General features: G+C 48.8%; 1 protein-coding gene across 4 annotated transcripts in view; it reads right to left on the bottom strand.

Moving 5' to 3' along the window:
* NOS1 (nitric oxide synthase 1) overlaps positions 1-24,318 on the bottom strand; it is a 147,094-nt gene that overhangs the window by 38,954 nt on the left and 83,822 nt on the right. For 3 of the 4 annotated variants that reach the window (XM_044448854.1, XM_044448855.1, XM_044448853.1), the window contains exons 4-5: positions 6,156-6,279; positions 368-505 (exon numbers count right to left, since the gene is read on the bottom strand). In XM_044448854.1, the coding sequence (XP_044304789.1) occupies positions 368-505; positions 6,156-6,279 (262 nt within the window). Of the gene's footprint in view, positions 1-367; positions 506-858; positions 897-6,155; positions 6,280-24,318 lie in introns of those variants that run through there. The other variant, XM_044448856.1, reaches the window with a different exon arrangement.

The raw sequence follows: 24,318 nt of genomic DNA, 5'->3' as shown, positions 1-24,318 counted from the left end.
CAGAACAGAATAAAAACAACCCCAAACATTTTCACATCTGACCATTTAAAAGCAGTTTCAAAATTTTAAAATGATTTAGCCACAGGCTGCACGGACTTGTTAAGAACACCAAGCACGGGTGCCCCTATCAAGCCATTAAACAAACCTTTCATGGCTTTAAATATTTAGCTCTTTAAAGAGCACTGTCTCCATCAGGCACTACGCAGGCCTCAACACCCTCCTTGAGGGTTCCATGGCAAAGAAAAATAAATTAAATCAGTGATCCTTTCCTGCCCTTCCATCACATCTCAGGCCAGTGGCTGCAGGAGCCACTGGATGTGGACAGCGTCTCTGGCAGACACAGGGCTGGCCGCGCCGCTCCACTCACCATGGTGCTCTTCAGATGCAACGTGTCGCTCAGCACACAGCCGGTCTCCCAGTTCTTCACTTTGGCAAAGCGTGGGCACTTGGAAGGGCTCCCGTTCACCAGATTCTTGGTCGGCGATGGCCGGTCTGAGGGCGGCAGCTAAGCGGGTGGGGGGAACAGGGAAGCAGTATTAGCCAGCCATGAGCCCATAAGTCAGAAAGTGTTTATTTATTTTATTTTATTAAAACATTTCTATGCCGCCCCATTCGCCGAAGTCTCGGGGCGGCTCACAACATAAAATATAATACATAAAACAAATTAACAATATAAAATAAGTCGCCCTGGCCAGATAAAATAAGCAAATAATATTAACAATTAAAATGACGCTTAAATAAAAAGGTCTTCGCCCGGCACTGAAAAACAAATAACGACGGCGCCAGGCGGACCTCTCTGAGGAGCGCATTCCATAGATTGGGCGCCACCGCAGAGAAAGCCCTCCTCCGAGTACCTACCCTCCTAATTTCTTTCACGGAGGGTTCCCGGAGAAGGGTCTCTCCCGCAGATCCCGCACTGACAGCCCCACCCAGATCCTGAAGCAGGCACCAGAGGGTTGGTGTTCTGCGCATATCAGCCTGTTCCCCAAGGCTGCTGAGACAGGGATGCGAAGGGGCTCCTGAAAGACCCAGAGGAGGAGGAGGACCAGGACTCAGGGGCAGAGGCGATCCGGCCTGGTTGGCACACACACTGGTCTATTCTGAACGTCTCCGTCTTGGGTACGGGAGGACACGAGAAGAGCAGCACTGGATCACACCCCCAGCATGCTGGGTAGGAGGAAGCATGCAGCGTTGGAGCGTGCAGCGTTGGAGCGTTGGAGCAGGACACACAAAGGCATCTTCCCGTCCTGCTCCAACGTGCAGCGTTGGAGCAGGACACACAAAGGCATCTTCCCGAGTGCCTTTGAGATCCGGATTTCCAGATGATGGATTCTGGTACCTGGGTGCAAGATGGTTGAATCTCAAGGCCTGCAGCAAGGCTGGGGGATGTACAGCCCTCCAGGTGTGTGGGACAGCATCCCGTGCTGGAGATGACGGGGTGGTCCGGCACATCTGGAAGGCCTCCCTTGCAACTCTTTCTCTCATTATTCAGAAAGTTGTTTTTTCAGATCAAGTCCTGCTCAGCCCTGGTGTCCTCTTGAGAAAATCATGCAGGGCCAAGACATCCGGTTGTTATTCTGCAAGATTAGGAAAACAGAGAGACCCTTTCTTCTGTCTTTCCTTTAGAACCCCATGCAGGGGAGGTGATGGAGCAGAAGCTATCAGAGGACCTGTTCTTTCTCCCATCATCCTGTGAGACTAGGCCGATGTGTAGAACGGACAGGTTCTTAGAGGTGGTAATTCCAAACCACTGGAATGCCCTCCTTGTAGAAATCCACTGGCATTCACTTCCACACATGCACAGAGGGTTTAAAGAAAAGCGGAACAGAACCAAAGCACTGACAAGCTTTTAATGTTGAATCATCTGCCGTGTTTTGGCTTCCCAGGTAATCTGGCAGCTCTTTAGCTATCATGCCAATATCTGGCAATCCCTGGCAGATGCCAGCACTATGTCCCACAGGCAGGGGGCTGGCTCTGCTGGCCCTGTCATTTTGATTACCCACAAGGCCTGCAACACAGGAGGAGAGACTTTCCTCAAACCAGACCTTCCTGCTCTGATTTTATCATCTTGCTTTGCACTTCTTTCATAGTTTTATTGTGTCTTTCTAACTGAATGATTTTGCAAGTCACTTTTGGAGTATTGTGATAGAAATGCGAGATATGAAGAAAGAAAGAAAGAAAGAAAGAAAGAAAGAAAGAAAGAAAGAAAGGGGGTCATTTATAAATAGACCACTAGGGTTTTGCATGAGAACACTCTGCTTTGGAGATAGATAAGAAGATGCTAGGTGGATCAGTAGATAAACAGACAGAATTCTCCCTCCCACCCTGTGCACAAGCTCTGCAGGGAGCTGTGCAGGGCTTTCTCTGGACACGGTGTTCCAGGCAGAGGTGCCCTTTGTCTGCTTTGTGGGCTGCCCAGGAATCCATTCAGACTGCCCACGGGTGAGATGGGCAAAACCTTCCCCGGGGGACGGGTGGGATTTTGTGTTGGCTTCTCTCCGTTTCTCATTTCCCCACCTTGAGTTCTTTCCATCTAAGTTCTGCAACCCTTTAACAAAACAACCAGAAAAACAAAATCCACATGCATTTTGGTGTACATTCCAAAGACAAGCATATTTGTACACGTGCACATGATAGACTCATTTTTGCAGGCAGCCTTGCCAAATATTTGTGCTTTTCTAAGCCAGTGGCCTCCATAGACCATTTGGCGCATTTTTCACACCTTTTGGTATGAACTTCCCCTTTGTGTTTGGAAACTTGCAGCACGTCAATTTCACAAGTGCGAATACTGAAGGATGATGGCAGTTCAGTTGATATATTGATTAGGAAAGTGTGACGTGTATGAGGTCTCAGTGAAACACGAGCTGCACAGGTCTTTGCCCTCTCCTTAGCAGTTCCCAGCTCAGCTGTGATCGAACTCACGGCTCTGTTGTTCCAACAGACAAAGAGCTTCAATGAGCAAGCTGATGCTCCCTGCGTGACTTTTCCTCTGGGGAGCGGAGAAAATAGTCCCCCTTGGCTTCCCCCCCACTGCATTGTTTCCACTTCTTCATGGGCTTTCTCATCTTTATTTAGCACAGCTGGGTGCAGAAACGAAAGGCATAACATGCTTGCATTTGTGCTGCTGGCAGGTGGGTTGACGAGGAAAGCCGCTCCATCCCTAGATTGGCCTCGCACGAAAGGAGGAATTTAAGAGATGACGAAAGAAGTGAGAGGAAGTCGAGCGAGGGAATTGCTATGTTTAAGGGGTGTTCTAGAGGAGGAAATCTGCAGCCAAACAGGAACAGCCGAGAGCATCTTGGGACTCTACAGACTTCGAATGGGGTCCAGGATTGGCCCTCCGCAAGAGGAAGGGACTTCACCTGGGAGGATGGCCTTTGCTCAGGTTTGGAACTGGGATCCAAATGCACCATGCCGTGGTAACACATCCGGGGCGCATCCAAGGGCGGTTGAGGTGGGAGACTTAGGGCAGATCAGCAGAAGAACAGCTTCATGGAGCTACTAGTCAGGAGAAGTTTCTGCTCCCTCCGGCATCAGAGGCATTATGCCAGTTAATGCCAGTCCCTGAGTCAAGCGTGAGGTTCTACAAATGGATTTCCTGGAACTCTGCTTCCCCACTTCCCAATTTGACCGTGTTCCTTTCTTGACTGCTTTTGAACGTTCCCACCCAAAGTACGAATGGTCCTACCTTATGGCGTGTGATTGTGAAGGGCTCACTTCTACTGCATGTTGTGTAGGCACCACACTCTCATGTGTGATTGTGATGGACTCACTTCTACTGCAAGTTGTGTAGCCACCACACTCTCATGGGGGATCGTGATGGACTCACTCCTACTGCAAGTTGTGTAGCCACCACACTCTCATGGGGGATCGTGACGGACTCACTTCTACTGCAAGTTGTGTAGGCACCGCACTCTCGTGCTACTTGTAGGCTTCTTGTGGGCTTCCTGTTGCCACTGTGCAAGCAGGTTATGGAGTGAATGAGACTTTTGGTGGAATCCCATCTGGCTCTGCCTGTAAATCTGAACTGCTTCCAGGACAAAGGCCAAATTCCAGGTTAAGAGCTGCTCTTGGGAGACAACATTCTATTGGTGGATGGCCAAAGATGAAAAGCCAAAAATCTCTAAATATCATAATTTAGCTAAGTGCCTCAATGCCCTAAACCTTTGGAGAGACATTTCAACTTTTTAGAATTGGGGGGAAATAGCACAACAGCTGGGAAAACACGAATGTCTGGTGACAGGGAAAGGCGTGGGGCTGGGCTGGAGGAAAGGGATGTGGACATCTGGGGTCCCCTTGGGAGGCCAGAGGCGGCCCTCAGGCTTGACGCTCTGTACCTCTGTTGTAAATGCGCCATTGCTTCCCAGAAGCTCAGATCACATGGAGCAGGAGCACCATGTGCAGCTAATCCTTCAAATAGCCATGGGATCTGATAAATGGCTGTGTAGGAACAAATAGGATCACAGTGGCGGTATATCTATGGAGAGAGTGTAACCTCGGGCCCACTACAAGCCTAGAAGAAACAAATCCTATTATTTGCCCTTGTGGGGAAGCTCTTGCTGGTGCCAGTGTGAAGACGTCTAACTCCGATGCTGACATGAATCCCCAGATGCTGCTGAGCTGTTGTTCCAGCTCTGACCACAGGGGTGCTGCTGCATTTTGTGCCGTGTGGCTATGAGACACGCAGAAGGAACTAATCCATCACAATTGTGTATACAATACACCTTCTGTGGGAAGGCCTCAGGAGCACCCAGCAAACAGAAACCAGGGCAGAGTGGGAGAAACAGAAATGCACAGGACTTTTCCCGGGTAATCTGTTCCATGCCGTTTGCACAGCACGTAGGTGGTGGTGGTGGGGGGGGTCATGCCAGCTAGCTGAGCATTTGAAGTGGAAAATCAATGCGAGAAGAGCCTTGCTGGATCACGTCAAGGATATCAAATCCAGCGTTTTGTTCACAGGGCGGCTAACCACATACCTACAAGAAACCTGCACCCTAGCCCAATCCTTGTTACTGGAGGTAGCATAAAGCCATCAGGACTAGCAACTTTGGATAGACTTCTCCTCCATGAATTTGTCCAGTCCCCTTTAAGACCCTCCAAACTGGCAGTCGTCTCTGCATCTTGTGGCAGAGAGTTCCACAGATGTACTTCCCTCTATCTGTCAGTGGAGCTCTCTTCCCACTATGCCGCATTCAGCTTAATGGGATGACCTCACTGGGTTCCAGTATTATGGAAGAGGGAGCAAAGATCTGTCTCCACTTTTCCCACAGTGCTTTCTTTGGTACACTGCTCTGGTGTCCCTCCTTGCTCGCCCCTTTCCAAGGATACAAAGCTGAAAAAGGCACTTGCCAGACTGGCCGCTGCAGCTGGTGCGGTTGTACTTTGGGTTAGCAAAACCTCCGCTCTGATTCTTGCCTCACTCCTTTCTCTGGAGCTCAGTTTCACACCTGGAGTATGGGGATGATGCTACTGGCCTACCTTGCAGCGTCACTGTACAGATTGCAAGGCGATGCAAAGGAAACACTTTGAATTCTTTATGCATGCTAAGAATCCCACATTCTAATAACAACATCATCCTTCAAGTTCCACAGACAAGAGCGAGATGTGAACTTGGGGGGAAAATGGGTTGCAGAACTAAATAAAGAAATAAAGAAAGGGGGTAAAATGGGGGTATGGGAAACAGAGAACACTGCATTGGTTGAACTGCACACATTTGTAAATGCTTCAGAGATGGAGTGCTAACTTTTCATGCCAGACACAAATCTTTCTTTTGCTCACACCTTCTGTCAGTGCTCACATCCTTCTAGGAGCGCTTCTTGGGGGAAGAAATGTTTGCTCCTGGGAAGGAAATCTATACCAAAAGGAAAGCAGGGAAATTCCACAAGCCTAGCTAACAGACCATTTCATTTCCCCCCTTCCCTCCTTCTTCCCTTCTCCTTGGTGTGCCGTGTCTCTGTGCAAAGATTGTCTTGCTTTAGTGGTTGCATGTAAAGACTTTTGGGATGAGGAGTGCAATAAAACGATTTTGATAAAAAGGGAGAACAGGTAGTTGGCTGAAATCTTAGGGGGTTGTTTCACCAGCAAATCAGCAACGCATTGTCTGAGAAGAGCGTCCCTCACCCCCCCTCTCACCCCCACCTCTTTTGAGCATCTACCTTCTCCGAAGTGGTGTTGCTGTTGGCAGCCGGGATGTCTGTCTTTTCCCACAGATCACTGAAGACTCGGTCATTCTCCGTGCCTGCTGGCAATTTCGGTGACTTCCAGTCCACTTCCTGGAGACTGGAGGAAGGGGAAAACACAACAGCACACGAATTGGCAGGGAACTGAACAACAGCTGGCCACTCCACAAGCTGGGGTCCTTAAGAGATCACCAAGCAAGGCAAGAGCAAAACTGATCTGCTTTGGTCTGGGAGGACCCTCACACAAGCACTCAGTTTGGGGAGAGGCTGATCCGACAGATCTCCCCCCACCCCCTGGATCTAAATACAGAGCTGGGATTCTGAGATGGGGTGGGGAAGGACATCACAAAATGGCTCGACCCGTCTCAAAATGGGCAGTCAGAAACTCTTTTTCCCAGCAGGCAAGTGGGTTAAAAGAGATGGGACATGCCCAAGAATCTACGCATAGGATCTGGGCTCCAAAACACAAAGCCACTCTTTTGATCAGAAATAGAAATGGTGCTGGAAGGCGGCCTTTCACTTTGCAGCAAAGCAAACTCTCGTAAAAACAAGCAGACCAAAATAGAAGTCATTAAAAATACAATACAAAGCAGGAGGTTAAGGAACCTGGTAGGCAGCAAGAGACATGTCTGTGGGAACACTGGTGCACATTGGGACCACGCTGGAGACAGAACGAATCTCCACTAAGTTTTCATAGGTGCTCCGTGTTCGCATGCGCAAGGAACCGCTTTGGCAAGCAGTGTGCAGTGCACAGAGCCTGAGAACCTCTCCAGAAGCGAGGTGTCTGCCAGGCCGTCTCTGCACCAGTCCTGGCACTGTGCCATGTGCAGCTGTGTGTGCGTGCATTCACAAGACGCCGTTCCCTAAGACTCAGGACACCGGTGTCGCGTGCTCAGCCCTCCTCTTCTTGCCTGTTATCATTTATTTATTTTATTTATTTTTATTTATTTATTTGAAGCTTTTATAAACCGTCCCTTTACTGGCATCTTTGGGACGATTTACAACAGGCACAAATAAAATGCAAATGGCACAGCATCCAGTGATTCAATATTAAAAGTACAATTAAAACCAATGAACACTAAAATAACGGGAAAATAAAAAGGTTTTCACCTGGCACAGAAAAGAAATAAGCATTTGCACCAGGCAACCTCTCTGGGGAGTGTATTCCAGAGCTGGGGTGCCACCACAGAGAAGATCCTCCTCTGGGTAGCCACTCTCCTAATCTCTTTCAAGGAGGGCTCCCGAAGTAGGACCTCCACCTCAGATCTCAAGGGGCAGGAGGGTGTATAGGGGGGAAGGCGCTTTGATTCCAAAACACCAAACAATCTCTTTGTAATGCAGATCCTTGTTGGCACTTCGCAGCTACAAGACGCAGTTACTCGAAAAACGCTCCAGCAAGCTGGACAATAAGCCTCTGCTCATGTCAAGAGTGTTCAACCAAACTGGGGACTTCTCTCCCTTCCCTTTCCGTCACTCTGTGGGCGCCACCCTCAGGGTGGCTCCTGTGGGTGAACAGTCAACCCGTGGGATATACACAAGCCGTACCACTGGGCAGTTTGTCTCTCCTGATGCCTCATCATGGGATCAGGACCCGGGTAATTCCACTCCTCTCCCTCCTCCCCTTCTTCAACCCTTCCAAAGCATCTCAGCACTCCCAGCCAGCCTGGGAACCTGGGGGTGGGGTGCTTCAAAGGCCTCCCCTCTCTCTGAGTCTCCAAGACTCCCATCTCCGGGGCTTTGTCTCCAGAATCCAAGCTATAATGACCCTGGGATTCCAGCCAAGAGTGATAGCCTAGTTCCCTCGCAACCAGTGGTCCATCTCATTGGCACTGACTAGCAAGAGCTCTCCGGGATTTTCAGGTGGGATGCCCTTTGAGCCCTACCTGGAGATGCTGGGCTTTGAACCCAGGACCTTCCGCAAGCAGGACAGGTGCTCTGCCCCTGAATCTCCACCGCTGTGTACAACTGCAGGCAAGACACAAGCCAGGCCGTTCTCCGTATCCTAGTCTCCCCCTGTCCACAAACTCCTCCCAATCCGCTCTTCTCAGTCTCTCTTCCCAGCTTTTGATTGAGATCCATAATCAAAACTAACCTCATTCTGATGTGCAGAATGTCGAGGAATGGGGGGGGGGGGAGCTGCTGCAGAGGAGTCTTCAGCCAACTTTTGGAGCACCCAGTTTCCTTTAAGAGCCCAAAGCTTTTACAAGCAGAAGTTTGCTTTGGGGAAGGAGTGGGTTGGGGTGGGGGAAAGGCACCAAGAAGGAAACTCTGTCCAATGGGAAACAACAGCTGTGAATCACCATGTGCAAGCAGAAGTTCAAACAATGGGAATTTCATAATGCCAACATACATCCTAAAAATACCACGAAACAAAAGGCCTTGAGCGAATGATTATCTGGGTACGGGGTGGCGCTACGAACTCAAAGGCTCCGCCTCCTTCGAGCAGGGGATATGACGGCCAGAGAGAGTCCTGCCTTTCGGCAAACTAGTAAATTAGTGAACTGTATTTTTTCTTCTGCTTCTCATTTTTCCAGCCTTCAGTTCAGTTCACCCCATTTCCACACGAGTTTGCGTTTTTTTAAAGTCAGCATGAAAATGACTTTTGTACAATAATTATTTTCATCAACCATATGCAATTTGGTGCACAAAATAACAACATGCATGCTCTTTGCAGTAATAGAAACATTTTTGCACATGCCTTCTCCAAACATGCACATGGGCGCGGAATCTTTACCCACCAAAGTCAGAGGGTTTCTACCAGCTGGGCTCGTATCTGGGAGGAAGGCGAAGGGGAGGGAGGCCACTGCAAAGCAGCCAAAGTGGGAAGGATCCGGCTCCCTTCACGCCTGCCACTCCTTCAAACCATCCCTAACCTGCTTTGCAGCTGCGTGGCATTGTCCGTATCCGACGTCACTGGGCGTGTGGCCAGCAGCAAAGTTTAGGATGGAGATCGGGGCAAAGATGCAGGGCTCGGCAGAGACCAAACCAAGAGAGCAACAGGGGATGGGGCCAGTGCCAGCAGACGAGCAACGGTGCTCTTCTTCTATGCATTTCTGTTTTGTGTGCGCCAAACATTTTTTTGATCAGGATCGCCACACCTTTCTTTTGTCTTTACATGTGGCAAGGGAGGTATGTGAAATCTGTCTCCATTTGTTTGTGGTCAGGAATGATCCACAGGTGACTCCTTCTGTACCGGAGACAGCCTTGGGCACAATCTGCAAAGTGGCCGTGCGATTTGCAAACCTCCAAAAGTCCATTCGATAGCATGCGCCCATTTGAAATCGGAGCATGGAAAGAAGCTGTACTTCTGAAAGATGCAGGCATTCTGCCTTGCTCAATAAGAGGAGAAAACACATATTTCAAAGGTGCATGCAACTGATGCATGCACATTTGGGAAAATATGAAAAAATTACACATGGATTTTCACGCAAAGAGAAAGCTCACAATCCAATAAGCAAATGTGAGAGCTGGAATGAGATTTCAGAGAGATTTCAGAGATTTTCAGCAAGCTTGAATTCTGTTGATTTGCAGATCCTTATTAATCAGGCATGGAGAAGCCATTCTCAGGCATGGAGTTGGGTTGGGGGAGTAGAGAAACTTTAATCGTGTGCCTCACAACTGAAGTAAGCTGTCTTGATGTAAAACCGTATGCAAACATTTTGCAGGGATCTTGATGTGAAACCATTAAGTCAAGGATGCAAAATTATATAGCTGCACCAATTCATAGGGCTGAATTAGCAAAGAAGAGGCATATTCCCAGAAGAGGACAAAAGAAGGCCCCAATTTGCATAAAATTTGAATATACTCATTTGGAAATAATAGTCATAATTTAAATACAAATACAGTAGCTGTCACTACAGTGTGGATGAACACAATCAGATGGGCCATGTCAGTTTGCTACCCAAGTGGCAGCTCTTCCCATCTTTATCTTCATACCAGACTTGTACTGGATGGTCCATCAAATAGAAGATGCCCCCCTCCAAAAACAGAGGATACCCTCTGTGAAGAGGACCCTTGGTCACACTGCCAGACAGTGTGTGACTCCTTGAGGTCTGAGTTAGGTGCATTAAAATAAATCCAGTGGGCTGCTCTACTCCCCCCTTTCTTAATTTCCCGACAGCTTGCCATTGCCATGACAAAGTTACTAAGCATCGTTCTTGCTTTCTTGCCCATCCAGGCTGCCAAGTGTGACATGGACCCCATATGGTGTCCCAATCAGGGTTACTTAACCCAAGATGAAGACGACAGACAGACAGACAGACAGATCTATATTTTAAAGGCAACCACTCAGCTGCCTAATTTGAGTTCAGGTTTTGTTCACAAAAGGTGGATGCAGAGTGCAGGAGTTTGTCTTTCTTGCAAAACAGGAAATGTTGGTCAAAGCAGGCACCTTCAAAATGGGGGTGTCCTTCCCCCCTTCTTCACTCTTGCTGAGGTTCCTTGCTTCTCCCAGCATAACTCGGCTTTCTCCTGGAAGAATTGGCTCTTGTTCCTTTTACTTGCCCAATGACTTTCCAAGCAGGGGGTTGTTTCCATTTCATTATGCCAATATATCAAAACAAACAGAAAAGCCTCCATACAGGCACTCACCAACAGCAGTGCTGGAACAATGGCCTGCATTTCAGCCAGGTTTTTCATTGTCTATTTTTAAGGCGAAGTCTGTCATTGGTCTGAGCAACTCCTTTGATTGCAGAAAGATTTCTCACGGCCAAGCTCCTTCACTTTTGTGTAAAAAGCTTTTTTTGAAGCAATGTATTTGGATTTTTATCCAAATGGGTGGAAAGACTGAAAGCTGCTTCTTGAAACAGCGCCTCTGCAGAGCTCCTCTCTTTGACACAGCTGTAGTATGGGTATAAGGGTACTGATTGATATTGCAAAGTTAATACACTTCTAGACCACTATTCAGGCATATACACATGCTAAATCAAGTCAGCAACATTTCCTAACAAGTCTCCTGTGCTTGCTACTTCTTAGTAAAGGTTGGAGGTGGGCAGTAAAGCACCTGCTTTCCATGCAAAAGGTCCTGGGTTCAAACTGTGACATATGCAGGTAAAGGGTGGTAAAAGTGGGTTGCTGAAATCATGACAGGCCAAAGTGTACAGGACTGTGGCATATGACCCAGTGCCCTCCAGGAGTTTTGGATTACAACTCCCATAATCCTGGTCTATCGCAATGATGGTCGAGAGTGATGGGATCTATAGACCAAACCCACCTGAAGGGCACCAGGTTGCTTAGCTCCGGGCTGAGAGAGACTGGTTAGTGGTTTGACTCACAATAAGGAAATGTCTTATGTTTCCATGCAGTAAAAGGGTTGCTTTGACTCCCATTTTGCCTATGAGAAACTGAGACAGTGTCAGCTTCTGAAGCTGCTCAGGAGCTGTTGGAGAGGGACAGCTGGGATACTTGGACCTTTGCTGCAATGCAACAGGGCAAGTTTCATATGATTACATAGTCCCATAGTCAACATCTGAACTTCCTAGGTCTTACTGGGAATTTTGTCCAAGATCACTAGTGATCCAAGACTGAGGAACACTCCACCACGAGTGGTCCTACCCAAGCGGGAGGCATCCGAAGAGTTAACACCTGAATCTGTCACAACCTCTGCCCAGTGAGGGTCCATCTCCAAATCACACAACTCTTACCAGTTCTGGAGGTGGGAGAATAACTGGAATGCTCTTCCATGGAGAATCAGGCCATAAAGTGGGCAGCCCTGAGCTGCTCTTGGGAATATCTGTCCAGAGGACTGCAGACTGCCAGCCAGATCATGGAGGCAGTGACTGAAGAATGCAAATCCAGACATGAACTGATTAGGGATAAAGGAGAAATCCTTTCAGTTTGCACCAGAATGCCTTGTTGTTGTTTAGTTGCTGAGTTGTGTCCAACCCATCACAACCCCATGGACAAGATTCCCCCAGGCTCTCCTGCCCTCCACCATCCCCTGGAGTCACCAGAATGCCTACTTACATCAATTCTCACTTTCAAGCCACTATTTAAACAAACTCAGTTATCCTTCCAAACTTGCAGTTTTTGGAACTCCAATTGAGTTCTCCCATTCAAAAATGGGGATATTGGGAGAAATAATGTTCAGCTATGCATCATGCCAAGAAAATTGCTTGCAAAACATGTCCACTGGGAAAAACCATACACAAAGATGCATGGATTAAGAGAAACACGCACATAAACGTCTATGAATTTTCTTGTAAACTATTTTAGAAAATATCGAAGCTTGGGATGAACCAAACTTGAGACTGCAGCATCTCCCAAGTTTTGCTGTGTGACCAGAATGCTGGATTAGGTGGACCTTGGTCTGCTTCTTCAGGTCTCATTTTATGTTCTTCTTATCTGATGGCCACCAACTCAGCTACATAAAATCAGATGGGTTTAAAGGGGGATAAGACACATTCATGGAAGATAAGACTATTGATGGCCATCAGCCATTGGTACCTCCAGTGTCAGAGGCAGTATGCCTATATCCCAGTAGCTGGGCAACATGGGCAGGAGGTTGTTTTTGCTCTTATTTCCTGATTGTAGGGTTCCTCAAGGCACTGGTTGCCCACCATGTGAACTGAAAGCTGGACAAGATGGATTTGTGTGCCTGCTTTTGGAAACATGTGTTCTGCAAGAAGCTCTGTTGAACATGCGTGCATTTAAATATGTTTGGGATTGATCTTCCCTGAGAGATCAATGCAGAAATGGGACAGAGCAGACTCAGGAGTGGATGTGTAAGATGACGACGTAGAACCGGAAGAGCCTCATTTGTCCCTCCTTCCCTCCCCACTCACAGAAGACAGATGCCGGTGGCAGTTGCAATGTCTACAAAAAGAAAGTGCTTCTAACCACAGCCGAAGGTCAGCCAGAGGATACGTTGCTCTGACTACATGCTTCGCTTGGCCGAAGACAGTTCACAGCTGTCAGCCGGCACACAGAAATCCAGATCCAAGCAGTTCCTAAATCCCCGTTTCGGCAAAATGGCAGCATATAAGGCCAGGATCCTTCCATATACCCGTGGGGTGTGGAGAGGGGGAAGGGGCAGTAAACACGCTCCAAATATGCTTCAGAACAAGGCTTCAAAACCAGCAGGTGATACTTCCAGTTAAATGGATTCTCCCCCATCTTTGAAAAAGAGGAAATGGTTCCTTTCCTGGATTGGCTTTGATGGCACAATAAAATAGCCTAGATCAGATAAGGGGTGTGTGTGTGTGTGTGTGTGTGTGTGTGTGTGCGCGCGCGTGTGCATGTGTGCGAGCATGCACATGTGTGCCTGTATGAGAAGGAAGAACAAACTCCACCCAAAGTTAAAATGCTGGCCAAAGACAACACACACCAAACTCAAGGTAACTGCACAATAATGGTTCTGTGCTGTAGCACTAAGAGCGTGAAAATGCGAGAGCCCTGGAAGGTGGGAGCAGCTTATGCAAGACAAATGTTCCCTGCAAAGGAGAGAGGAAACATTGAGGTGCGGCTGGAAGTGAAAGCTCACCTGGGGGCAGTTGTGGGACAGGTGAAGTGTTAAAAGCTCACATGCACCATTCTATGTTCCCATCACACTGGATTCTCCAGATGTACTGGGATCAAAAGCAAGTGTCCAGGTCGAACAGAGAAGCCAGCCACAGCTTTCTTTGGGATAATTAATGGGTTGGATGCAGCCTTATACAAACCCACAGAAAAAAGACCAGACACATTGCTTTCAGTCAGTCTACACTAAGCCTGGATCAAGCCCAACCCCAAAGTCTGGGTTGGGACTGGATTTCACCAAAAATCTGGGTCTAGATGCAATGCAGAGTTGCTTGTTTGTACACACACTCTTCCAGTGAAATTGTGGTACTCAAAAAACTGAACCCCCATCTTCCTCTGAGGACAAACAAGATAAAAGAAGGCTAATGCATGGACCGCCCTTGCTCTGTCTTGCCCAGAACCACCTGCTCAGAGAAATAGTGGCTTGTGCTGAGGTTGGGCCCAAGTCCATCCCAGGCTTAAAGTGGGATCTGTTAACGTGGGAGGTGAGAGGGTTTGGACCTGGGCTCTCGGCTGCCTCACCTTTCCCTCGGTCATGTTAACCAGAAGGAACTGCCCAAGGCTAGCCGGGGGCTCTCAGCCCAAGCTGCTCGCATGGCTACTTGCACACTAGCCAGTGTGGTGCACCGGCTAAGAATGCAGACCGGGACTCAGGCGATCTGGGTTCTAGTCCCCGCTCCGCCATGGAGCCCACTGGGCCAAGCAGTGTCGCTGGCTTGTTGCTGTTGGGGTAAGACTGAGAGCAGGAGGAGGAGAAGGACGTAAGCCGCTCTGAGTTCTTTGTAAGAAAAAAGGTGGGATATGAATGCAATAAACAAATTAGAAATGAGAATGAGAGAGCATGCAGACATGGGCTTCTACTGCATGTGCTCATTTAAAAGCATAGCTACACATGTAAAGGCAATCCGTAATTAAGCGGAGCTGCATCTCGCCTGACACTCTGACCAGGTGACTGGTCCCTCCTTGAACGGAAGCACAGTGCTCTGGTGGGCAGAAGACCAGGTGACCTGTTTCCGAGTTGCCGCCGAACATGGATGGGCGAGTGCAAAGACCTGCCTGGGATCCTCCTCCGCAAGATGCAGGGGTGGGCGCCCCTTTGGATGGGTTCAGAGGGGAACTGGGCACGTCCACAGGGAACGGGGCTGCTGGAGGCCAGTCTTGGGGGTTCTGCGTCGCCTCCAGGAGCAGAGGCAGTGTGCAGTCGCTGGGGAACATGGGGCGGGTTCTACGTGTGGGCTTCCCATGGGCAACAGGTTGGCCACCGGAGTAGATGACCCCCAGTCAGTTCCAGAAGGGGTTTTCGTATGCTTGCTCTCTCCTCTCACAGTTCTCGGTCTTTCAGCCAGACTTGGACTGGGCAGCCCATTAGCCAGAGGACAGCAGGAGGTTTTGCTGTTTTGGCTCAGATTGGACTCTGTCCTGATCCCACCTGGAGACATCTTCAAGCCCCCCGCATGGGATCTTCACCTTTTCCCTGACCGTCAACATGTAGTCAGTGAGCCCTGTGGAGCTTAGGGGACCCTCCTGCTCATTGTGCTGAGTGGGACCTGCACTTCTGCCCCACAGTCCCAGGCAGATGGCACCCCTGCCCTTCCACTGGCATGGGACCAGCCTGCCATTCGGCACCAAGCTGTCTCTCCTCCCCTCCCACTCGCGTGGTGCATCTGAAATACGTGAGCTGGAAGAAGGAGCAAGAAGCCCTTACTGCGTCTCTGTTTCGGGCATTGTGTTCCTTTAACAGCAGGCCTCCTAAAGGTAGCAGTTTGTGTTCCTCGAAAAGTCCTGTAAGGACAGGAACATTCCAGATATAATGAGTGAGAAAAGAAGCTGATGCAATCTGAAGGCTTGGAAGGCATGATTACTACTCCCGTTTGCATGGTCTTAGTGAAGAAATGCCAGAAAAGCAAGAACAGGGATCTAGGGTCTTAAGAGCTGGCACTTGGCGTGGGTCACAGTGGATCAAAGCAAAGGAAGGATGCCCCCCTCCCATGAGGCTTATAGTTAATCAACGCAAGTCTAAAATGTACCCAGCAGAAAGGACAAACGCTTCCTACGCGGGAACACAAGACCATCATGTGGAAAGATAAGGAGCTGGTGTAGTGGGTAGGAGGCAAAGTACTTTTTGGGGAAAATGTTTTCCCAGTTCTCAACAAAGCAACCAGCAAGAAGTATTTGATGGTGCATTATTCAGATTCAGGTTGTTTAAATGAGAGAGAGTGAGATTTAAAGATAATGACAACGTGTAATGAGTTTGGGACATTTCTCACCATTGTTCACAAGTTCTAGGGAGTTTTCTCTGTCTCTTCCATGGTTCTTACTCCACGCTCAGTACTTCTCTTTATGTCTGGTGTGAGGAACTTGTTCCCAACAAATGTTTTGACTTAAAGCTCCCGAGAGACTAATTTGGTATAGCCAATGGCGAGGGACTATGGGAGCTGTAGGCGAAAACACTTAAGGATTCAAGCTACCTGCCTCTGACTTAACACCTTACAGTTGCCTTCTAATTCAGGGAGCAATTCTGAGTGTCCCGGAGAGCACCTGAGGTGCTGGAGGATATGTAGGATTCTCAGATTTGAGGTTGGAGACTGCCCTCTGACCTTGGGGCAGGGAATTCCAGTGCTTCCTCCTCTCCTACTTATAGCTGACATGGGGAGAGACATGTCGGCTCCTCCTTGAATTTGGGAATGCAGCAGAGTGCAGAGGAGACTGGTGAGGCCAGGATGAGAGCCATCCAGACGCTTCTCTGGGCTCCTCCAACCCAGAAATGCCCCAAAAATATGCAGGGTGGGAGGATAAGGAGGTGCAGCTCATCTCTGTTAGGTTCCCTGCTTTACACAGGGTGCCTGCAAGCCTCCAAGTTCAAGCACAACAGGACAGAATCGTAAGTGGGACACGAGTGCATGATCGGTCAGGGGAGGGCTAAACTGAGCACCGGAGTGGTTTGCCGTGATCGGCAGGGATTTCCAACTTCCAGGGACTTAGCAGCAGCAACTGAATGACTCCACCCTGGCTTAAATTATACATCACTACTTCAGCTGGCTGGGGCTGATGGGAGTTGTAGCCCCACACCTCTGCAAGGTGCAAGGCTGAGCTACCATTCAGTTCATGGAAGAGTGCCTGAAGCGACCAGTGGAGCCTCCCAACCATGGTCCATAAATGCGTCTCCCACAATGGATGCCTGTTTGGTCCATGGATCTCATCTTTCCAGGCACTGCCCTTCCCCCCTTCTCCAGCCTTCCAGATTTCCCTTGCTATTTATTCCTCTGCACGTGGATGCCCCAGAGGGACTTGTCTTCTACCCTTGCTGACGCTCCTTCCTTCCTTCCCACACTCCACAGAGTGAATCATCTTGAACTCTTCGCCATCACGGCGAATGATGCTTGATGCACCTCGACTGACCTAGAGCTTGGAGCTCACCAACACAGGCAGGGGTGGGAGTGGGGGAGCAGGAATGAATGAAGGAACAGGCAAAGTGGTGCAGCCCTTGTGCCGCAGGCCACAGGGAAGCACGTCATAACACGAGGCTAGCACAGAGAGGCGAAGAGCCAGGAGGCTTTCTTGAACGCAAGAGCCTATGAGGAATGGACCAGTACATTTACCTAGGCATCATTATTGCTAACAACAACAGTACATTTTGTGACACATAAAACATATAGGAGTTCACTATAATTATATAAGCATTCATCTAATAGATTCACTCTAATTTTATGCAGAAAACTGTAGTAGTTTAGTTTTTCCCCTAATTTCTTAGTTTAGGTTTTGAAAATCACATTTTTCCCTTAAACCACAGGAGAATATTAGCACCATGGGACACTGCTTTTATACCAGGTGAGACCACTGGTGTCACCTGGATGGACAGGCATGGGCTCTCCAGAGTTTCCGGGTGGGTGTCTGTCTTAGCCTTATATGGGGATGCCAGGAATTGAATCCAGAACCTTCTTTGGGGACAGAAGGTGCTCTGTCACTAGGCTACAACTTAAATGAATTAAAAAGGAGCCTGGACAAATTCATGGAGGAGATCAGGATCCACAGCCACCTGTTCTGCTGGTTAGATGCTTCCTCCCAAAGCAGATGAGAACACGGGCAGGACGGAGCTGTGGCACCACCGGTCTTATTTTAGGGTTTTTCCACAGGCAGCTGCTTGGCCACTCGGAGTACAGAACGCTGGACTGGATGAACCCTTGGCCTGACCCACCAAGGCTCTTCTGATCTTCAAAGGATCTGTTTAAATGTTGCAGGGGACAAAGCTGACCAGTGCGTTTTTCACCCCCGTCATTGTAGAAACAATACTCATCAGTTCATTTGCTCCCAGCTCCAGAGAACCCCAAATTTCTGCTCCTTTTTTGCCCCCAAAGGTTAACTGCCATGCAGGGGATGGGGGGTTTAGCATGTTGGGAAGGGAAGGTTAATCCTTCTCTCTCCAGCTACCAGCTCCCATCAAAAATTGTTTAGAGAGAGCCTATGGCTAGTGGGGTGGTGCACAGGTCAAATAAATAAAATAAATAATGATAAATATGGCCCCCTGCAGGCAATTAAGCAAAGCAATGGAAGTTCAGGTCTCAGTGGAATCCATCCATCAAGGTCTGGGAAAATAGATTCAGGGGTGCAGCTTTGTCAAGCAAACCCCCAAAGTGTCACCAGGCTGAGTCAGATGGATCAAAGATGTGATTCAATAGAAGACAATTTTGTATGAACCTCTATTTTCAACAGAGTTCGTACTGCCCAGCTTGCAAAAATTTCCTGGTTTGCAAAGCTGACTGGTACCAGGCTGAGCCATTAGCTCAATCTTCTCCATGCTAGCAATAGCTCTCTAGACTGTCTTATGGGAGCCCTTCCAAGCTCTGGGTGCAGATGCTGGAGACCTGGGACCTCTTGCATGAAAATGCATGCTCCACCAGGGCATGGCTTGAAGGCACGTGAGATAGCCGTCTTGCTGGTGTGAAGCAGGTCTGGGTCTGGTCCACTCATGTAGGAGAGACCACCAGGAACAACATCTAGCCACCTTGAGTTCCACAGTGGAAGAGAAGTGGGCTAGAAATATAGCAAACATATACCCAACATGACCCCCTGAACATGGAACAGTAGCATCTGCCCTATCATTAGCAAGATGCATTGTTTTATCCTTGCTTCAATTGCATTAGAACTGGGGTACGAATCGAATCAATCCCTCCCTAAACGGAATAGCCCTCAGGAATCACAAGGGAAGCGCAGAAGCAGTTCTAGAGCAAAGAAGTGGTAGCTGGTAAAGGAGATAGGACATGACATCCATCTTTAGGCAGGGCGCAAAAATAGAAGGAGGTTAGTGGCCATGGAATAAGCTTTGTTCTATTTTTACCCAGTAGCTGGCGGGGGGTGAAATGTCTCCAGGGCCTCCTGGGGGTGGGAAAGAAATCCTTTGCTTTTCATCTCATCAGCTGCCCGGGGTGCATTTTGATTTGCATCATTAAGTGATGTTTAGCCACTAACAGGCGGGTTTCAGTTGCATCAATATCCTTTCCTCCTTTCCTGGTTGAGAGATTATGGATTTTCATCTTGACTAGGGTCAGGGTCAGTATCACTTCCTTGATTGCCAATAGCTGAACGTGGTCATGAATACTGGAGTTATATAGAGACGGGCACGTCATTCATGAAGATTAGAACAATTCCTGCTCTACTGAATATTGAACACTGTCTCTGCATATGTCTGTCCAGCTGTCTCTATGCCTGTCTGTCTCTCTGGTTCTCACACCACAATAAGCCAGGATGGATTATAAACCATGGTTGGTGTCAAGCTGGCTTACTGCGATGTCTGAACCCAGCATCGGAGATTCAGTGTGGGTTGCTTTTCACCAGCTCACTACCCTGAGAACAAATGGCTTGAATGCTTCTGTATAGCCTGAAGTGCCTGATCCTGCCTAATCTTGGAAGCTAAGCAGGGTCCGGCCTGGTTGGAATCTGGATGGGAGACTTGAGTCCTGCACTGATCAGGAGGTTGGACCCAATGGACTTTCGAGGCCCCTTCCTACTGTGTGATTTTATGGTTCTATGATGAGGAGGAAGGACTCACTGGAGAAGAGCCTAATGCTGGGAACAATAGATGGCAAAAGAAGGGGGCGGCAGAGGAGGCGGCGGCTGGATGGAGTCACTGGGTCAGTCGGCGTGAGCTTAGGTGGGCTCTGGGGGATGGTGGAGGACAGGCCTGGAGGAGTGTTGTCCATGGGGTCGCGATGGGTTGGGCATGACTTCGCGAGTGGCAAGCAAGCCAAGTAGTGCTGTCAAGGATGGCTTGTTCCCCAGAGAGCTTGCGCCAAGCAGCCACAAAGCAGCAAAAAGCCCCATGAGGCTCTTTGTGATCTTACCAGCACCACCTGCAGTTTCCCCAGTCCAGGGACTCTCCCCCTACCTGCGTCCAAATAGCACTTTGGAAGGGTCTTGACTCACTCGCTGCATTTCTTTTGGCGGGGGGGGGGGGGTGCTTTCGGAGTGTACGAAGAGGGTCTCTTTTGCTCATGCAAATTTAGAGGCTGGGAAATGAAGTGAAAATAAATTTGCATCTTTGAAAGCAGCTGTGAAAAGGCAGAGGAAGCCAAATAACGCTTTATTGGACATGCTAGAGACCTGGGGAAGTGTTGAAAGGGAAGTCACTACAAGCGTTAGTTAACTTCAAGAGAATTGTAGGCTCCTTGCACTTGGCACCTGCCAGACGTTCTTCAGTGCTTCTGAATTCCTGGGATCCTCCTTTCCTTTAACATTATTTCTCCTGACAGGGCTTCACAGCCATGCACAAAGGAGCTCTATATGCAGCCTTGCCTTGTCAATTTCCTCACAATGTTACCCACTCCACTATCAGGCTCCCTTTGACAGCCGAAGCATAAAAGGATATTGACAAGACAACCCTACACATATCAGTTGAAATTGTGCTCTTGAAAAAGCCTGGGAGGAAATAATTTAAATAAAAATGATTCTGTCTGTGTTCTCCCAAAGGACCAAGAAAATCCCTTTTAAACATGATGGTTAATGAAGAAAATATTCTGACAGGGGAAGTGGTTGGAATGCGGAGGAGGCCAGGACAAGGAGAAGGATGCGTACAGGTACCGTGTGGTGGCTGCAGGGGGACTCACAAGTGATGCCAGGCCAGGTGAATGAGCAATCAACCCACCGTGGCTTTTCCTCCAGGTGGCTCAGCTTTGCACTGTGCGTATTGTTTTTAATGCATTCCTTGTTTCAGTTTCATTCTGCTCCCTCTCTGGAATCTGCTTAGATAAGGAGTGGGATACAAAGACTGTCAAAAAAGCCATACAAATAAGCAACCCCCTTGTGTCCCTGCTGGAACGACAGCAGTCTGAACTGGGCTAAATTAGCGGGTAGGTTAAAAACGTAACAGAGCCTACCTTTTAAAATTAACTTTACCGCAAGTATGCAGGCATTGTGACCGTTGTGTGTGCGTAGGAGGATTGGATGGGGTTAAATCTTCCACCCAGGTGCTCCCCACACTAAATCCACCCCCATGCAGGTGCTCTGAGGAGCGAGAGATTAGAAAGAGAAAAAGAGAAGAGAAAGGGAAAAAGAAAGAAACCCAGGAAACAGAAACATAGGTTGCAGAAATGACTAGGAAACGTCGCTCTTCTTCCGATGGAACAGGGAGAAGAAAAAGGTTACGAGGTGAAGGCCAAGGGCAAAAGCAAATGGGTCCGTTACGTATCTGCTGGGATATGGCTGAAGAAAGGCGTTCATGAGCACAGAATCTGTCCCTCTAGCATTGATGTGGACTGATCTTAGGAAACAAGCCAAGTGGAGGGTGTCCGTGAATGCCTGGGGAAGCCGGGTCGCACAACCAGCAACCAGGTTGTGTCTCATGTGTAGCACAAGGCAAGGCTGCAGCACGTGAAGAGGGATGCCATGTGCACAGCAGGACTGATTCCTGGTGTGTGCCATGCGAATGCCGGCAAACTCACAGCCGCAACGAAGTGGGATGGAGTCCGGGGAGGCGAGCTGGGGGAATCCGGCGGATTCACACACTCCTAGTCCATGTATCCAGACACCGCAAGTATGATCCTATCAAAGCTCGAAAATGGGACGCTCGGCTTGGCTTGGTTGGGTAGCAAAGCAGGCGATGCCTGATTGAGACGCTGGGACAGGTTCCCACAGATTCGGTCTTGCATTTCCGCACAGAACAGCCAAACCCCAATGTGCAATTGCAACTGGCAAGTTAAGGATTTACTGCAGGCCTTTCTCAAACTACCCTACCCACCCAAAGAAGTGCAAAAGCTACAATCCCTTTACCATGCATGCTGAAATAATGCGGCAGAAGAAACCCAGAAGAGAAAGCTGCAGAATGCCACTTGTCACCTAAAGCTCCCACGTCAAGCCAGTCAAACCTAACACCCGAAGTGACCATTCTTGGGAAAGAACCCTTCATTCCCACAGCCCTTGAGAAGCAGGCCTGTCCTTCCTTCCAGGCAGCCCCCAAACCAAACACAGTGAGTCCACTAGCAACAAAAAGCTGCACAACGTGGGGGCGAGCGCAAGGACCACAACCTGCAACAAACTCAGGCACCAGTTGGGTCCCCCCATCTACCCTGGTAACATCCTTACATGATCCAGTAATAATGTCAGTATTCATGCCACGAGCAGCATCTGTGTAACTCGCATCCTCGGCTCCCGATGGGATAATTGCCATCCTCTGTTGACAATGGCCAATTCCAGGAATCGGGAGAACGACTGGGCCTGTGCGAAGTTCTGCTGGACTCTTGGGGCTGGGCATGGAGGAGCAGAAGACTTTGGTGGGCAGCCAGCAAGCCCTAGACGCAAGGAGCGGGCCTGCCTCTTGCTCATTCCAGACCTTTCGGATAGATTTGCCTGCTTCTTAGAATATTGCGCCCAGTTCTGGTCGCCCCACTGAGCAAGGACATCCTTGAATTGGAAGAATTGCAGAGAAGGGCAACAAAAAGGATCAGGGGGCTGCAGCAGCTCCCCTGTGAGGCGTGGCGACAACTGGGATAGTTCAGCTTAGGAAAATGGTGAGGAGGGGCAGCAGGACAGAGGAGCTGAAGGCACTGCGTGGTGTGCAGACAACGTAACACTCAAAGGCAGGGCCATCCCACGAGGCTGCCGGGAGGTTCAGATGGATCAAAAGGAGTCCTTTGCGCAGTGTATAGGAAAACTATGAAATTCGCTGCCATGGCCACCCATCTGGATGGCTTTAACAGGGGATCGAACAGATTCAGGAAGGAGGTGGTTATTGGTGGCTACCGGCCTTGCTGGCCAAGGGCGACCTCCTTTACCAGAGGCAGCAAGCCTGCGCACACCAGTTGCTGGGGAACTTGGGCAGGAGGAGGTCTGGCACACCCCCTGCTTGGGGGATCCTGTGGGCAGCCGGTTTGCCACCTTGTGTATGGAGCGCTGGACTAGATGGACCTTTCCTTTATACCAGCAGGCCTTTTCTTATGTTCTTATATTCTGAGGAGGAGGTGGAAGAATAAAGAGGAGAGCAGAAGTTCACTGATTCAGGGTTGTCCAGTGAAGTTTCCCGGGCTGAGTTGAGAAACTGCCTGCTTTGGAAAGGGTGGAAGGGTGTTCAAGGTGGGAGGGGAAGCTGATGCAAGACCCAGTCTTTGACCTGAGGAGGAAGCGACAGGAAACATTGCTGCCCAGTTAGAGGGTCTCTGCTATTCCCCCCATCTTGCCTCCAAGCAGCAAAAGCCACCCTGTTGTGGGGAGAGCCAGAGGAGAAGAACGATGTAAGGCACTTTGAGTTCTTGTAAGAAAAAAGGCAAGATAAATCAATTTAAATGTCTAGGGATGAAAATAACAATGGTGCAGGCAGGATCACCTCTCCACTCAGTTTCACTTTCCCTACTAAGTCTATCTCTTCATTCAGTATTTCTTCTGCAACGATCCGGATGCTTAATGGATCTTGAGCAAGGGCAGGAAAAACTGCAGGATGGGGCATAAACTGCAGAAATTATGCTCCTTGATGGGGAAGACTGCAGTTGCCATCAGCTTTATACAGAAAAACAACACGTTTCTAGACCTGATGCCTGGAATGCAGAAGAATACCCAGTGAAACCTTGGAAGTTCTCATCCTGGATAAAGAGGGGGGGGGTCTATTTACTGAAGCCCCTCCCCAATCATTGGCCTTTTGACAAGTGGGTGAACTGATGTCAAACCAGAAAAGTTGCAGAATATTTTATGCAAAACAAGAGATACTGTATGTTTCCATAATTTATGCAGATTGTGCAAATCAGCTTTCCCTATTGTCAAATCTGGGCTTCCTTTATTGCAGGACTTTAACTGTCATTTTTAGCACATCTAACAGAACTCAGTTTAGGCTTTGATGACCTATTTAGAAGGCCAGCCACTTCCCAATGCACCTGTTTCCCGGGTCCCATCCTGCCCAAAAGAAGATGCTGCTCCACTGATTTTCCAGTTCAGAGCTGAAGCTGCAAACATTGCAAAAGGTTTCTCCTAACCAAGCTTCTCCCAGCTTGGCTACTAAAACGGCTTACTGGGACTGAAGTGTGGAAGGAATTATTGCTAGCAGCTTTGATCACATCCCCTTTGTCATTCAGTTCTGAAGAAAATCAGCAGCAGAAGGGAGAAAAGAAAAGAAAAGAAAAGAAAAGAAAAGAAAAGAAAAGAAAAG

Source organism: Varanus komodoensis, unplaced genomic scaffold (genome assembly GCF_004798865.1).
Source record: "Varanus komodoensis strain SLA01 unplaced genomic scaffold, ASM479886v1 scaffold56, whole genome shotgun sequence".
NCBI lineage: Eukaryota > Metazoa > Chordata > Lepidosauria > Squamata > Varanidae > Varanus > Varanus komodoensis.
The sequence above is the reverse complement of the archived record's forward strand: the minus strand, read 5'-3'. Positions and strand labels throughout refer to the sequence as shown.